Raw genomic sequence first — 17659 nt, forward strand, 5'->3', positions numbered from 1 at the left:
TACCAGTTCACATTTCCACACCACAGTCTCTAATGATCTCTGCCAGTCTACTACCAGACAGTATGTGCATGTGTGTGTATATATATATACACACACATATATACACACATACAGCCTCCTTAAGTTGGCATGGGGCTCCTTCAAGCTATTACCAAAAAAATCTTCAGTGACTGAGACACCATAGTGACAAGGACATCACCTTTTAAATTGGGTAGTATTAGTGAGGTCTTTAGAAATCTCATATTTACTTTAGGTATTTGAAGTCTTGTGATGAAGCTGTAAAGATGAGTAGACAGCACTGCCACAGTATTAACGGTAGCTTAGTACATACAAATTCTTGAACTACTGCTTGTAAGTAAGCGCTCAGATGGCACTGACAGTTATGCAGGTACTTGCTTCTGTACATGAAAGGATTTACAGTGTTCAAAAGATCAGAGTTATAAATAGTAAATCATGTAAGATGAAAAATAAAAGCAGAGTATTGATTCCAGCTACTGTTGAAAGGTGGGGTAGAACAAAAATAAGCATTATCATAAAGACAAATCCTTCACATTTGGCCTGTTTTCTTTGTAAGAGGATTCTTATGCTGTTGCAGGAGAGCAAGAGAGACAACTGTAGATGCAGAGATATTTCTCCAGAGAGCACGAAAGGGATCCTCTGTGAAGTTCAGAGCAAGTTGTCGATGAAGGCAACAAACAGGTGGCCACTGCAGTCTTAGTGCTGCTTTGTTACTGAACATTTCCCATCCGAACACCTCCTCACCGTATACACTGCTAGAACTCTCTGAAGAGACAGACAGTGGCTGGCATCATCTTTCCTCTAGAAAATTTGTTGGGTATCTGCTACATTAAACTCCACACAATATTAAAGCAAAAAAAGACAGAAAGAACTCTGGTGAAAAGCAGGAAACAAAACAAGCTCATGCTGCTACAAAGCAATGCATTTTCTTGTTTTATTTTGGATTATTCTTCACAGACACCGCCCCCCCAGATGCCAAGGCAGATTTGGAAGTTTTTTTGATGGATCAAGGTTGGCCAGAATACTTTCCACAAAAGAGAAACACAGTTTGTTAGCATTCAGAAAATTAAATGGAACCATGTTCAAAGCAACAGTTTTTCAGAAATGTGTAAGTTTTCACAGCCTGAGGCAGAGGACAAAAGATCACTGAAGACAAACTGACGTGCTTTACAACCTGTCCCTCAGACTCACTTGCTGCTTTAAACACAGGTTTGAAATTGGTGGTGGTAAATCTTATTACCCAACCAAAATGGCAATATCTGAAGTGTTCAAGCCAGCTGGCCAGACTGCAATTCATAGCTTTACTTTTATACAGCATTGCAAAGTTCGTGAAAATAGCAAAATTGTGTGTTTTCAAGATGTAAAGAATGTTACGCATATGTGACAGATGGATCCGTGAACTGGAAAATCTCATCATCATACAGATCTTCTGGTAGGTTTTCATCTCCATCAGCAAAAAACGTAGGGAACGGAGGGTTTTTATTGCAGTCCTTGTAAGTAGGCAATTTGCTATCTTTGACCTAAAAAGCAGGAGGAGGAAGGGTGGGGTTAATAAATCTTACAGAAGACTTTCAGACACCAGAAATTAAAGAAATGATCTTGCATGCATAAGAAAAAAACTCAACAACATTCACATTACACTTGTTTATCTGAAGAATTCCGGGTATAATCATCAGTTACTTTAACATCAACACCAGCTTTGAATTTAACATTCTGTACCCATAATTAAGGAGTTTTTAAAAACCAGCAAAACAAAAGAAAAAACCCAAAGATAATTCATCACTTGTGCGATAAACTTATCATTACTGTGGGAGAATCAAAACCTACTCTCATGAATTCATTGCTAAATATTTGAAGATGTTATTAAAATAAATGTGTGTAAGTATGGCTTGTTTAAACTGTGGTTCTATCACACAGTGCTTTCCCACATACCAAGTCATACTATGCAGTATAATCTCCTCTTCAACAAGCAAGACATGCTTTTGTATTTATGATACAAACTGATTATGGCAACTAATTTTGCAAAGATATGTGCGTGTGCTGTCTTCAGTCCCTCTGGCTACTGCAGAGCTGTTCTGTGACTGCAAAGTTAAGCATCTAAAATTCTTCACCCAGGAATCAGCACCCAAGTTTGTCAAACACGAGCCTTTAAGAAAGTTAATTTCCAAGAACTTATTTCCAAGAATTTTTAGTGCCACAGAGAAATTACTTTCCTTTACTGACCTCTCTGCATGTGGAAAGATTTAAAATCTAGCCCCTGAAACTCCAATCTTTGAAGAAAATTAGCAGCTAGAATTATCAGCAAAAAGCAGTTTGTCTGTGGTAGGAGATAGAAAGCTGGTATCTCTGAAAAAAAGAGAGCTACAAATTCTCGAGTGATGAAATTTTATTTAAAATTAAATTCTTCATTTCTATATTGTTACATATGATCCTGAGCTGTAATAATTCCCTTCACCCACTATACTCAACTGAATTAAAAAAAAAGTACAAATAGATTAGACAAAATTTTAGTATAGAGACGATAAGCTCTTCCTCTTTTTTTTGGTGGGCTTTTAAAGAACAGGAAGCTTGTTCTTACTTAGTTGGACAAGAACCTCACATAGGACAATTGTAATTTATATCAGAAATTAAATAAAACAATTTTATGCCCACTGACAGTTCTGTTCTGACAGCACTATATTTACCAGATTCATATCTGCTATTACTTAAGCCTTTCCCAAAGTCCATGAGGATTCCTGCAGATGAAATGCACCATAAATCTGACTTAAACTTCAGCTTCTGAAAGACTCTTCTGGTTCTGCCCCCCTCCTCCCCGCAGAAGTTCCAACAGTTTTCGAAGTGCAGGCTTGATAAACGAAAGAAAACCTTTTGCTAAGAATGAGGCGGTGAAGGGCTCAACATGTTGTACTGGTGAGGATGGCTACTTAGTTTTTCGAGTAGATCATTCCCCTTCTACCAGACACCTCCTTATGAAAAGTGTTCTCTAACCGCTTGTAAGCTGCCATGCGTAACTACTGAAGTACCTGTAGTCCTGCCAGACAGTGATTTACATTATGTATCTACATGGAATAAACTAGGCTGAGGTCCAAGTCCAAAGATCTTTGCTGCAACAGTTCCAGCAGCAGCGAGTTCAGAGGAAACACAGTCAGATAGCTTCAATGACGCCATCTGAACTGCCGAGGCTAAGTCAGTCATCCTTCCCTTTCAATACATTGCTGTTTCTTTTTCTATACGATGACATGTTTTAATAACTTCACCAGTTACCTACTATTTCCCTTGCTCCTTTCTCTTTTACTCCTTAATCCTATTACACATTATAAGCCTTCTTTGTCAACAGCAAAAACGCCCATGGTGTCTACACAAGTTACAATAATATCAGGAAGATTAGAATAAATTATTTTATTTCTGATAACTTATTCATTTCATATATATCTTTAAATGTTTTTCACGTCTTCTTCTTTGTTATTTTGGATTATTCTCATAATGAAATTATATGTGCTGTTACATAAAGGCTGTATCATTACAGGCAGTTTTGGACACAGGGAAAATGAAAGGAATTTAAATGTTTGTTTTCCTCTCCCCTCCTCCGCCCCCCTTCTCTTTTTCTTAAACCAACAAATTCTTATTACAGGACTTAGGAGTAAGACATCTGTTCTTAACTGAATGCAAACCCAACAGCCTAGTCTTAGTTCTGCATTAGTTTATCTAAATAAATGTAGATTTCTGTTCAAGCTTAACATTGTATTTTACATACTAATGTCAAGTGGCATTTTGCAGACAGTGTCTCTTGTGTGAAAAGGAGAATTCTTAAAGTAGTTTTAAGATTCTTATGAAACATTTTCAACAGACCATTGTTGCTTCCAGAGGAGTACAATACTGTTTCATTTTGCCCCTCCCAAGCTCCTCAGAAGCTTGACAGATCCCAGAAGCACAAACCACATCTGATGATAAAATTATTTTCTTCTGATACGCTCTTTCTTTTAACTGGTATAACTGACACAGAAAAAACTATTAGCTTTTTTCCTAGAAGATCAACACCACAGACAGTAACTATAGGCCCTGTGATCTAAGAAGATACACCAAGAGAAACAGGTATTACCTGAGATAGGCACAACACACTAATTGACAAATGCTTACTCTGTGATTTTACTCTTGTAGCAGAAAAATTCCATACGTTCTAGCACTCTGCTAAAGTTTCTTAATTTTATTAGACCTTGTCATTGAGAAAGAAATCCACGCTAAAGTAAGCTTTTTTGATTAGTTTTCAATTTGGCTAGAAACATTACTTAAGTCAGTTATTTACCCACATGCTTCAGTGTGCAATATCAAATGAAAACTGATTTCTGATTTCTAATTAAACCAGGAATCCATCAATCCTAGTATTCTACACCTCTATTCTGCTGAAAATGAAACTTGAAAAAATTAAGTGCTTCATCTCCGTCTGGATACAGTGCTGATTCACTAAGTTTCCAAAAATACATAACATACAAGATAGATGTATGCTTTAAGGTGCACTGTGGTTTTAATGGTTACCAAGCAACACAGAGTGGGTACTGAATGCAAATGACTTCCTCTTAGAGACACACAAAGAGGAAAGTATTATGTGATATTCCACTTTTTGAGCTCAGATGGATCCAATCCCCTAGACATTAGTCCTACCTTATTATAGGCAGGTATTTAGTATAATGAACAGTAATGAATGCTAATATCCCATAATTTCTCTCTCCAACTACAGATCCAAGCAAACATACAACAATGTATAGAAAGTGAAAGTCTATATGCAAATAAGAAAACACCCTGGAAGAAAGGCGTAAGACACAAGCTAAAAACACCACAGATGAATGCAGCGAGATTAAATGAGGAAAGAAAAGCCAGACATTAGAGAACACATGCCAAATAGTATTGTTTTGCACGCTTTTTTCATTAAAGCTTTCTCTACTCTTCAGAGACGTATTTGAAAATATAAGGGAAAAAATTAATACATATAAGTCATATGGCTTATGGAAGGAAAAAAAACAGAATGAGCTCACCAGCTTGAGGAACTGGAATGAACTGTTGCTGGCTACATACTCCCTCCAAGCACCAAATATGTGAGTGGAGGCAATTTTTAAAAGTCTATTTCTTAATAGTAGTAATACCTACTACTGTGCCTTCACCTCAGACAGTGTTATTTATTACTAAAAAGACATGAAAGTTTGAGTCTGGAGCACTTTGGTCAAGATCTTTCAAATATCATATTATGTTAATCAAAGATCTCTAAGGGATGAAATTCCTCATTCTTCCCATGGATCCTCAATCCTCATTAATGGAATCAGCTGCAACTCCGAAATGCGTATGCCAAAATGCATACTTGAAGATACCTGGACTTCTGAATTGTAGACTTGAAACATTTTCAAATATAGGCAACTTACAAATACAATTAATACAAATTCTGTACCTTGTAAACATCATGTACAAGGATTAGTAAAGCAGTCAGAAAAGTGCCACTTAGTTAATACTGACCAATTGTTTACTTGAAAAAAAACCACGGAGCCATTTTAACTTTTGGTCTTAGAATAAAGTTCCAGTCATCATCTATGGCGAGTGAACTGAACAGAAATCACTCCTAGACATAGCAAGCACTTAAATGGTACGCAGCTGACTGCCATGGCAAACAAAGTCCATTATCCTCTTCACATCACAGATGTCAACACGGTTGTTTCACTGCATATGCTCAGATGGCTTGGCCCAGCAGTTGCTTGTTAACAAGGATGTTGACTACGGCAGTACTGCTTTCTCAAGGATTTTTTTAAGCTAACAGCAGGACAGCTCTCAGAACAAAACCAGTAAATCCAAGGTGTTAAGGGGGATGCTTTCCAGCCTAGGCAAGAGTAAAGTCTGACTAAAGAAAAACTGGAAGTGACCCAATCATGAGAGAAAGCACGTAACACTTCCCATAGGTTCTTCTCCAAGCAGAAGTGCGCAGTGTCTGATTAGCAAGGAGACATTGATTTGTTTAAATGAGTGCACATAAGAATGTGTGGTCTTAACACATACAGCTTTGCTTTTAAAAACAGTTTATATTACAGGTGTTCAATAAATGTTTGTTTTCTTAAGTCACGTAAAACCAGAAATCAAAAAATGAATTTACTAAGTCTAGTTAGAACAAAAGTTATGAGCTGGTAGAAGTAAAGTACTGCGTTCAGAGTCTCAATGGCTTCATAAAATGTTGTATCCTCGCAGATAAGACATCTGAAATGTGTACATGCAGTTGCCACTGAACCATGTAGGTGTGGATTATAACAGCGTGACTAGAAGAACAAGATGTACTGTTGCTTAAGAGTACTATTAAGATCAAAGAATAAAGTCTGGGCATCAAACGTTACTCATTTTTTCAGCTACATTACGTTGCTTGTATACATATGTTATAATTTAAAAATAACACCCTACAACAAATTCACACTTAATTAAACCTCAGACTAACATATATATATAGCAATCAGGTTCATAGCTCAGGATTAGAAAAAACACTCAGAGTGTTGAAGAAATTCAGTCTGATACACAGATGAAGCGCCAGTCAAACTACAGCCTTAAGTCTATGTCACTATGTCACCATGCCTAGTAATTTTGCAGAAGTTATCCTGAAAACTACTTCTAGACATCTATTAACCGATTTTCACTATCTTGGGAGAGAAATATGTAATGTATTCTCCAGGCTCAGGCTGGACATTACAACCAAAGCAGTTTACAGATACCTCACTCATTAAAAAAGGCCTTATTTCCAATGAGAGAAACACAACAAACAATTTTTCTGTGTGTAAAACACCTTTTGAAAGCTAGGATTGCTTTACTTAATGACCAGTAACTGTGGAGTTCTGCTCTACTACTAGGAAATACGTAACAGAAACTGGATGCCCAGAAAAAAATATGACAAGAACAAAATAAACTAGTTGAAAACACCAGAACTTTCTGAACTCTAACTTTTTAAGAACTGGATCATTTAAATCCCTACACTACTTATGAGGATTTTAAACTAAATATCAGATATATGTACAACAAAATCTTTATAATCATTCATTAAAGACGCTTGATACCCTGTAATTTATCAAGTCAGAAAAGAATCAACTTCCTCCAAGCAATTTGTGTTTGCAGATGTGCAGAATACACCTAAATAGAAAGAAAAGGCTGTTTTGAAAATAATCCTTAAAAGTACTTTTCTTGCTTGGATGTGAATTATTCACCTTGCAAGAACACATATTAGACTCTTCATTGTTTCAGTTTTTCATAGACATAGTTTTTCCTGAAACAATCTCCATAAAATTTGAAATTAATTCTGTAGAACGTCATGGAAAATAACACTGACATATTTATACTGATTGCAAAGGGAACTCATATCATTATTGTGAACTCCAGCTATCTCCTCCTGTATCTCAAATGCTCCTTGGAAAGGTAATTGCTACTGTGTATGTGGATGCTCTGAATAACCTTTAAAGCAGTGCTTACTGTGTATTTCTGTTCATGAATACAGACCTTAAATAATATTCTGGAAATCTCACCACCATGCTATTGACTCAGGTTAATATTAAAAGGGGATGGGCCTGGCCCTGAGACACTTTACCACAGGGTTACAGTGACTGTGTTGGTTTATCATATGTGAGGTGGGTGCACAACCCCAGTGCAAAGCTAAGAATGAGACATTTAGAGTAAGCGGTGACCCACTGCCCCTATTAAATCACACTTTTACAGAGCTGATCCTACTGCCCTTTAATTCAATAGTACAAGATGGAACTCCAAAGAAATGAAGATTGCATTCAAGCAATGTTTTTCCTCTTGTAAGAAGAGAGTTGTAGAGAGCTTACTAATACCAGTAAGTTGAAACTAGCACACATACCTTCACCAGACAATTTGTGTGACCTGGAACAGACCCATTTACATAAATAATGTCATGTTTTGTGTTGATCCTCCACACCTAGAAATAGAAAAAAAACACACATAGAGCTAGTTTTAGAGACTATTCACAGTTTTATAAACAGTAGTCCAGCAAAGCACAAACTGATCAACTGGAGGTAGTACTCTGGGGAAGCCGAATGTTCTGCAACAGGCCTAAACTTAACCACAAAATTCAGTCACACACTACTCTCAGAGCACAGCTCTCTAATGCAGGAATCTATTAAAGGGGTTGTGATCAGGCTATATGTAGTAAGGCAGCTCTTTGTTCAGCATAACATCAACCGAAGATCCCAAGTCTTTTACCCTCTAGCAGTAACAGCCATTGGAAAACATCATATATGACAAATTAAAACAAATAGGCTCATGAAAATGTTACCACGACCATTTGTTAATTTCTCAATTCTATGAGGTGCCCAACTGAACATGTATATTTTCTGTTACAAAAAATTAGTTTTAGTTACCAGAGAGCAGCAGCAGCAGATTCTTTTGCAAACTAGAGGCTAATATTCTGTTTGTGCAAACTGCAGAGGTTGCCTTCAGAGACAGAGAGTAGTAGCTGTAATAGCCCAGGAACTGCTGCAGCCATGTACACAGCAGAATCCAGAGAGAACCTATAGTCCTCTTTTTGCACATGAAAGTGAAGGACCATGATAAAGTTAGGACTTCAGACAACTGAGATTTGGGTTGGGTTTGAACAAGTGGAATAGGCCTGAAAACATTAACTGAAGGTAACCAAAAGCCCGTTTTCCCACTTCAAAGGCAGACATCAAGGGACACACTGAAAAACACATCAAATGTGGAAGTATCACCTGAAATCCCAGTTCCCAGGGTACACAAAAGCAAAACAAGTTCACATAACTTACTTGTAACCCACACAAAGACAGGAGCGCACATTTGCTGCTCTTGTCCTTCCAGCTTGCTTACTTCAAGATGCTCCTGTCTAGATTCTAACAGAAATGACAGACAGTTCGCCAACACAAGGCTACATGGCTAAGTCCGTTGCATGGCAATTGCAACCACCTTATACACATTCTAGTATACTCAGAACTCACCTTCAATCCAAAAGACGTCCTATAGATGTTACCCATTCGGCCAGGCATTTTCTTTCCACGATAAACTTTGGCAGCTTTCTAGATAAAAACAGAGCCAAAAAAAATCATGTAACTGCAAGAGGTACACTTATAAACTCAAGAGGAGCAAAGAAAATACGCTGGTATTTCCGATGTTGAAAGTATCTAATATTGATTAGCATTTTAAATACCTCCTGCTGGAGGTTAGGTATTACTCTACATGTTATCTGAAATACTTGACCTCAATCATAAAATTGCTATAAATACTGCTATATCAACAAAGGGATTCTAGCTTTGCTTAATACTTAATGTGTATAGATGCAGAGCAAAATCTGCACTCATCCCATACTTTCACTTAGTGAAAAATGAAGAAGTTTTTTTTCCTAAACCCTCTGTCAACACAAGACTCTCACCTACATCACAGACTGTAGCAACTCTAAACTACTTGTGGATGCTACCACAGAACTCCAGAGCAGTCCTGCCCTGGAAGGCTGCCAAAATGAAGATATACTGTAGCTTCTCCCCTCTCCCTAATCCATCAGTTTTATACTGATGTGAAACAGATTTTTTTAAAGCATGTATTTTTGAGAACAAAATTTTTAATGACATTCCCTGTTACTGCTTAGTTTCTGTATCCCATTTTTGTTTGGCTGGGTATAACTTGGAGAACAAAGGTGGAAAAGAAAAGGCAGGAATAAGTGCAATAATTTTCAGTTCTACAGTATTATCAAGGGATTTGTCTCACTTTCCCGCACCACTCCATTATTCATTAGTAATGTTGGGGTTTTTTAACTGATGTGAAAATCATGATTTCAGGAAATCAACTGCAATGAAGTTCGAGGGACAGGATTCTGTACTAACAATGCAGGATTACAAAAATATCTCAGGTGGTCAACACCAGAATGGAAAATAAAAATCGAGGCATTGTTTTTCCCCTACTGCATCCTTTCTTCCACCTTGTTTCATTTTCCTCATGCCTATTTCCAATACTATTTCCCATCCTATATACTTCGTGAAATTACATCCAGAATTACTGCTTAGGAAATTCTAATTTAAAGAAAAGTAAAGAGGGGTTATTTTGTAACGGTGAATACCATCTGCTAAAACAAAGTATGGTATATTCAAATATTTACGTTCTTCAGAGAAAACAGTGCCAGGTGTAGAATTCATTTTCCAGCTAAAATGAAGGACTATAAATCAGTACTGTATACTTTTACAGTCTCAATTATTGTAACTGCATTAGCTGGTACCTTTTTGCTTTTACTATTCTCTTGAGCATTATAAACCCTTATTTTTATTTTAATTTCTCTAAGAAAATTACAGACAATTCAGGCTCAGTACTGTGACTCAGTTGGTCTTAATTCTGTATAACGAAGCTAGTTTGCAAAAAATCCCTCTTAGTTCAGCCTAAATATTATGCAACCTTTATAGAGACAAAGTTTTAAATGAATCTGTTCCAAAAAGCTTTTAAACTAATATTATTTATAGTTTGAAACTTAAAAATACTACTCTGTACTCTGCTTAAAAATGCTTAGAAGCCAACAAACTATTTTGGGAATGAGCGAGTTCATTAAGCAGCTACATAAGCCAGGCAAGGTGATAAAAGCAACTAAGGTTCCAAAGAATAGTACAGTATCTGCAGTATAAAATAATGGGTAAATCCCTTCCAATCAATAAATGTTCTGATAAAAGACTCTGAGCACTCTTTTTGAAGCATTAAGACTATTTCTCTCAGCTATACTACAAAATAGCACAATTTGCTCAGTTAAAATATTTACTCGCTTAGCAGCAATATAGAGTATTCATAAATCAAGGCATAAGAGAACAGCTATCTGCATTGCTCATTATACAAGTTTCTGAACTTCCTTTGAAACAGCTGGGATCCTCTGCTACCACAGAGTAGATGGTAACAGCTAGCTATTGTGAAAATTGTTCACTTTTAGTAAGCAGTTCTAAAAATACTGAAGAATGTTTAAACAGGAAATAAGAATCCTCACATTGGTAGATATTGCTCCAGGACGTCTGTGAGTTTTCGTCTGGCCGTGGCTCGCAGGTTGACCTTTAAATCCCCACCTTTTCATAACACCTTGAAATCCTTTACCAATTCTGGAAAAAAAAAAGAAAAAAATTAAGAAACAAACCTGGATTAGTCAGACTCATGGTTTTCAGCAATAACCAGTAATTTCAGCCAGGCTCACGATCTTTTTACCTTTAGGAAAGTTCAGCAGAGAGAAGAATATGTTTCTTTTTTTAAAAATCTGTATTTTATAGCATAAACATATTCTATTGCAATACTTCAAGGTTCCTTTACAGAACAAGAAGCACTACAAGAGTCAAACAAGCAGAAAGACTAACATAAAATGCTCCTTGCTGCGATGGTCCTCAACACATGGTGCCATAATGAAGCTTTCACCAAGTGGACATTAGAACAAACAAAACAGACAACCAAAAAAACCAAATAAAATGCAACTGTATAACAACATGCACCAAAACTTGCTGATAGACCGTAAGCATCAAGAGAGGAAAAAGATGGCTGCTTAGACTAACATAAAAATAAACCAAGGAACATTTATTTTCCAAACTACAATAGACTCATCTCTTGAAAACAGTTTTATGTGCAGTGAAAACACTTAACTCTCCTGATCTGTAATTATCTGACAGATAAGGCCTAAAACACAATAACAAATACACACATTTTCAGAGTCCATGCCTTAATCTTTGAGGCATGTGGCAGTATTACTGGCTTTGGAGTTCTCTGTTTACTGCAGGGCAGAGTCAATAGGAAAAGCTGCCTCACCACTGCACAAAAGAAAAGCTGATTACAGTGTGTGTTTAAACCAGCATTGTTTGCTTCCAAAAGGAAAAGTCTGACCACAGGGTTTATGGCTGCACTAATTATTTAATTAATTAAACAAGATGATCCTTTTCCTCCAGTTTAAAAAAATCCTTTCTCTGCTGATGCACTTTGCAATGTCATGGTTCTATTCCTTCAACCATTAGCACCTTCTGGCCAAACACCAGAAAATAAAACCAGGTATGAACACACATGCAGTACACTGTATATATGGACTACATTTTGCTGACTCCTCTGATCATGTGGAAAACACCAACATTCACAAAAAACAGATTCCTTCCTCTTCCACTTGAGTAACTCTCCTCTGATTGCTGGCCTAGCTGCCTTGAGCAAGTCAAACTACAGTCAAAACCAGCCACAAATGGAAAGACTCTCTAAAAGCACAGAACCATAAGGAAGCAAGACTTGCACAACCACGGTGTCCGGCTCTTGGTTTTCCCCTTCCCTGTTCAGAACCTCGTGGTCAATTCCAGTTAAATTTGGCACAGAAGAAAGATATAGAATTGTCTGAAATGAAAATTACTAGTTAGAAAGTCCTGATCTTTTTTTTTTTTTCCTCCTTTCCTACAACTAAGGAAACACTAAAACATGATTAAAGTAGCGATGAGTTCCTTTGGCTTGCCAGCTGGCCAGTCGTGCAAGTGGCTGCAACCAGCAAGAGCGTCCTTCCAAGCCAGCAAACGGTGGTGCAACATGGGGATATGGAGAAGGTCTGGGCTATGAGAGGAAGCTGAAAGAATCTGCAGGAGGGAGGACCTGGGTTTCATGAGATCAGGATCACAAGACAGAAATCTAAAGGATGCAAGACTTTGTTACACCAGTTTCTCATGAATCAACTTATTTTATGAGTTTGCAGTAATGAACAGCGATAGTTGTAAAAAAAATGGTTTGAAAAAATACACTTTAGGAGAGGCTCAAAAATTGCCTTTTTCTACATCTGCAGATTTCCAGGGGATTACTAACTTTGAAATACATAGCAGAAACTAAGCTATAAGAAAATGTGTATCTGTTCTGAAAAAATGATATTTTTTTTTCTTTGAAACTATCTATTATTGGCCATATTTTCCAAGTAGACTACTTCTGGCACCTCTAGCTGGAAGATGGAATTAGCAAACTCTCTAAAACCAACTGCAAGTGGGTTGCATAACAACAGCTGTGAAGTCATCAGAGCGAGCAGACTGCGGGCATGATTTATTCTTCAGCTGCAGAAATGTATTTGCAATTCAGAGAAAACCATACAACCATCGAAAGTTACCATTTCAAAGGAAAACAGTACTGTCAAATTTAATCAAGAAGCATAAATCCCTGATGTCATGAAACCACTTCAATATTTCATTCAGACTGTTCTTTTTTAAACATGAACAATTTGGAATATTGTAAACTGCACTTTTTCATAAAATATAAAAGAAATAGTTAATAATTGTAAGATGCATTTTGAAAAAATGTTTACTTCAGCAAATGCTATAAGGTATCTTCAAAAAGAAGCAATTATATAGGAAGATACAGTTGCTAGTCTTTAATGATTTATGCAATGGACTACACTCATCTACTTCTTGGTCTTTCCAACTACATATGTATTTTCTGTGAACAAAGACTCAAACTTTACAATACCAAAGCCTTAGGAAATTTATAACAAGTGTGTCCAGACCAAAAAAAAGAGCACTCTGGTAACCCTGAAAATTCTCATGCAACTGGAATATGAAAACAAATCTCCAACATCTGAAATATTCTGGCTAAAGTCAAGGAAAGATATCTCAAAGCTGAAAATAAAGCATTTTATAATGTATAATGCTTCACCATCTACGGAGGTTCTTTCATCATATTAGTTCAATACTGTTTTAGAACAGTTTAATTTTTTTATTTTTGAAAAACTGATTGAAGGTCTCTGAATTATCTACAAATACACTTTCTCTCATGACTTTTTGGGCATTAATTTTCTATTCAACATGGTGCAGGCACCATCATGATTGAAAATAAAGTTTTTATTAATTAAACAAGAAGCTATAGTTTTGTTTAATTTTAGAGTTTTTGATTTTTTTAAAAGAATAAACAATGTATAATGTTCTTTAAATACATGTCAAATTGAAAAACAATTACACAGACAGTATATATTTCTTCCCAGACTCATGATTTCTCTGAAATAAAGTTGGAACCAGAATAAAAACTACAGGATTACATAAATCAAATGTAAAGTTTAAAATAAAGTAAGGAGCTACTAACATCTGTTTAAATCAAATTTAGAAAGGAGGACTGTTCAACTAGGCACTTAGTAGCTCAGCCGATATACCTTGATCATTCTAGAAGAATAGTGTTTTTCCAACCTAGGTCCACCTTGATGTGACTATGATCTGTTCTCAGACAAGTGGTGGATTTCTCTACCATATGCAAAAAAAAAAAAAAAAAGAAAAAAAGAAAAAGAAAAAAAAAGAAAAAAAAAAGAAAAAAAGAAAATAATAAATTTTCCATGACTCAAGATTTATCTATGTTTCTCATGTTCTCATGCAGAGATTTTACATTCTTACAATTGTATGCAATTCAAAGTGCTTTTGAAATTAAGATCTTATATAAACAAGGAAGTGAACTTAAGATGCATGCTGTTCAAGAAATGCTATGGAAAAAATCAGAGAAGGATTTATGTAGTTTTCAGTTTACGAAAACTTTTTAAATTCTGCCAAAAAATTAACAAATATATGTAAGAATACATTCTTGTTGACTTCTGAACAGATGCCAGGTGTCAGCTATTAGTATCACTTATTTATTTCAAATTGTTTAGTTGCCCTCTTCACCCTTCTAAAAAAATTACAAGGTGTGAATGCATTCAGCAAGTATCACCAATAAAATAAAATAAAAAAAAAAAAATCATTGAAACTAAACCTAAAATGGTATTTTTCAAAAGTGAATGAAACAGAAAAATCCTCTACATCTTGTTCATTAACATCTGTGAAATCTTTATAAAGAAACACAATACAACTAATCTAGAACAAACTCAAACACGCATAAGAAGAGGTATAACTCCAAAATCTCTTAATAGGCATAGTACTGACGACTTCAGATATTTTAAAAAAACATTAAGGTTTTTCAGAGTAGGATCTTAATCCAGAACCACATATTAATTAAACAGAATTAATATCTAGATTCCATTCTGAAGGAATCAAGTTGTGTGCAGTATCTGAGATATGATGATCAAGAACCTACACTGAAGTAGAAGGTTTGTCATCCTACTTACACTGTTGTGATTTCTTGCTAAGACATCTTCTACCTCTTGTCTTGGCTTGAATCAAGGACAATGTATTTTTTTTTTTCTGACAACAGTAACATTAAACACCATATCTAAACAAAAAAAAAACCCAAACATGCAGGAGACCTATCTTTATTAGACTTGATATGTATAATGCCACTGTTCTTCAGTACATGGAATTTAGTCACTTACTTTACTTAGCTTGACTGAAGCATGATTGCCTGAGACCCAAAAAGTAATCACAAGCAGCAATGATGTTATGCAAAACTAAGACACACAAATGTTAAAGGAAAGGAAAATAATCTTTCTGTAGAATTAAAAATAGAGTTTAATTACATACAGTTGCTTCTAGTCTCACCTGCAGGAAAGCAGCTGTTCTGGTCAACCATCTAATTTTGTACAAAACCTCATTTTCCAGGTTTGATGCAAGTAAAATGCCAGTACCTAATGAGCCAGCTTTCATTTAGAAAGCTACTGGAATAAAGCATTCTAATTAAGCGACAATTTAGTTTGCTGCTAACTCTTCAAACTTAGCTAATTTAAAAGATGATTATTTAGATGCTGCAGAGTAAAAGGATTCCAACTACTTAGTCAAATAATGTCAGACAATTGTAGAGCATACTTTCAGGCTCAGATTACACTGTTAATGTAACAAAACTTAAATAAACCATAAGCACACTAGAATCACCACTTAATTCTAGCAGATTTAAAACAAAACTTCTGTTGGCTTTTTCTTTGGAATGACAAAATTTCTGATGTTCAAAATGTTTCCTGAAACCTTCGTGAAGCCAGTCATGAAGTGGCAGAAAAAGGAGGTGTAACACAACTCATGTCTCCATACAGCATTGGGTTGCCACTCTAAGGCACAGTCCCACATCTCCCCATGCCCATGTTTTGGTTAGCTTTGTACTAGTGATGAAGCTCACTCAGCTGATCAGCTGAAAACTAACCCAGTGAAGAATACAGATACAACACATTGACATTTTCCTTCATGCAACTCAGGATGCCAGTACCAGCGATAGAAGGTCGATGGAACTCTGTGGGAGCAAGCACCACCTCCCTTTTGGGCAGCAGCCTTTACTACACCAGCTTAAAGAGGTCACAGAAGTACACAGCCTGTGAGAGAAGCGTTTCTCGATGGTGCTATGTATTTTAGCCCAAAGCATATCAGGGCTAAAACAGACCATCAGGCCCCAGGAATTCTGAAGTTTACTGCTGTCCCAAGAAGGGCACTAAGCCTTTACACATTTTTGAAACACACCTCTGAAGCATGGAGGAAAAGTCTTGTCATTAAAGACTGCTATAAAAGTTAAGGATTGAGCTTTTAAATTGCTGAAAGTAAGTACCAAGGAAAAAATTCAGCACTAAATAAGACTGACAGCATGCAGATGCACTGCCTACTGTCAGTGCTCTAAAAGCTACTCCTACTGTGCTGAACAAATTACCAGACTTAAATAAAAACAAACTGCTTACACCCTTAACTGAACCGACTCATTTTTGTGAAAGTGTTTTTCTTCAGAGGTATAAATGAATCAAAACATTTCAAAAGACTTTGACACAAACATTTTCAAGGAAAGTTTAAAAGCAGACAGTCATTAAAAAAACCCTACCCTACACTTTGGTAGCCAAATCAAGATGGTAACCTAGACTTTTGAAACGTAGTAGTGCTAGTACTTTGCTCAAGCTACAATAACTAAGAAAAGCTTCCTCATTTTTAAGGACCATATTTTTGGTTTACATTTTGGCAGAAGGAAGCATATAAAAGGATATCTTGCTCATCTGAATCATTAAAAATTGGTAAAAAATTAAAATATCCTTTATATTCCACTATATTATCTCTTCATTGAGGTGACATTAGTTTTCTATCTTTCCTTTTTAAAGGAATAAATAAAATTAATCATGCTATTAACAACTGCATCTATATGATTTCAAACATTGCACACTTCAATGTTTCCTCCAGTAAGACAAAATTACCGACAATCTTAAAAATGTAAAGTACATGTTCATGTAAAAATATTTCTAAAAACTTTACTAGCAGTGATAGCAAGGTTTTAGAAATTACTGTCTTTTAAGTCAGTAATGGTTTGAATCAGGAAGATGGAAGTTGTGGGAGAAAGGAGAGGAAGTCAAACTGTGCTCCCTTCTGTAACCCAGCATTATATCCTTAAGTATCTTTTCAAAATGCCCCTATAGCTTAAGATCTTTTGAGTGTCCACATCACTTCTGAAAATGAGACTTTAGAGAGTAGTGTACAAAGGCTCATTTCAGCCTGTGGACCAAATCTTCCCTGGTTCCCTCTTAGTTCAGTAGGGAGAAGCTGTATCCTATTGAGCAGGGTTCAGAACACAAATCGACCATGAAGTACGTTCTGATTTTTTCCCTCCCAGCATAGCCCAAATGCTATAGCTCAATGCTATAATAATTCCCAAGGTAACTTTTTTTTGCCCTTCACTGAAGCATTTCTTGGACATTTTTGTGACTTTGTGAAATGTTTACTTACAGGTACAGCAACTAAGAACGATCGATACAGCATTCTGAAAAATAATGAAA

The 17659-nt window shown here is 36.1% G+C and overlaps 1 protein-coding gene across 1 annotated transcript in view; it reads right to left on the reverse strand.

Moving 5' to 3' along the window:
- Window positions 1–983: 983 nt before the first annotated feature.
- The window catches only part of MRPL3 (mitochondrial ribosomal protein L3), a 28377-nt gene continuing 11701 nt past the window's right edge, over window positions 984–17659 (reverse strand). The window contains exons 7-10 of the mRNA XM_010292644.1: window positions 11015–11123; window positions 9000–9077; window positions 7889–7966; window positions 984–1538 (exon numbers count right to left, since the gene is read on the reverse strand). Coding sequence (XP_010290946.1) covers window positions 1389–1538; window positions 7889–7966; window positions 9000–9077; window positions 11015–11123 — 415 coding nt within the window. The 3' untranslated portion in view covers window positions 984–1388. The remainder of the gene's footprint in view (window positions 1539–7888; window positions 7967–8999; window positions 9078–11014; window positions 11124–17659) is intronic.

This window comes from Phaethon lepturus, unplaced genomic scaffold, assembly GCF_000687285.1.
Source record: "Phaethon lepturus isolate BGI_N335 unplaced genomic scaffold, ASM68728v1 scaffold14928, whole genome shotgun sequence".
In the NCBI taxonomy this organism is placed as follows: Eukaryota; Metazoa; Chordata; class Aves; order Phaethontiformes; family Phaethontidae; genus Phaethon; species Phaethon lepturus.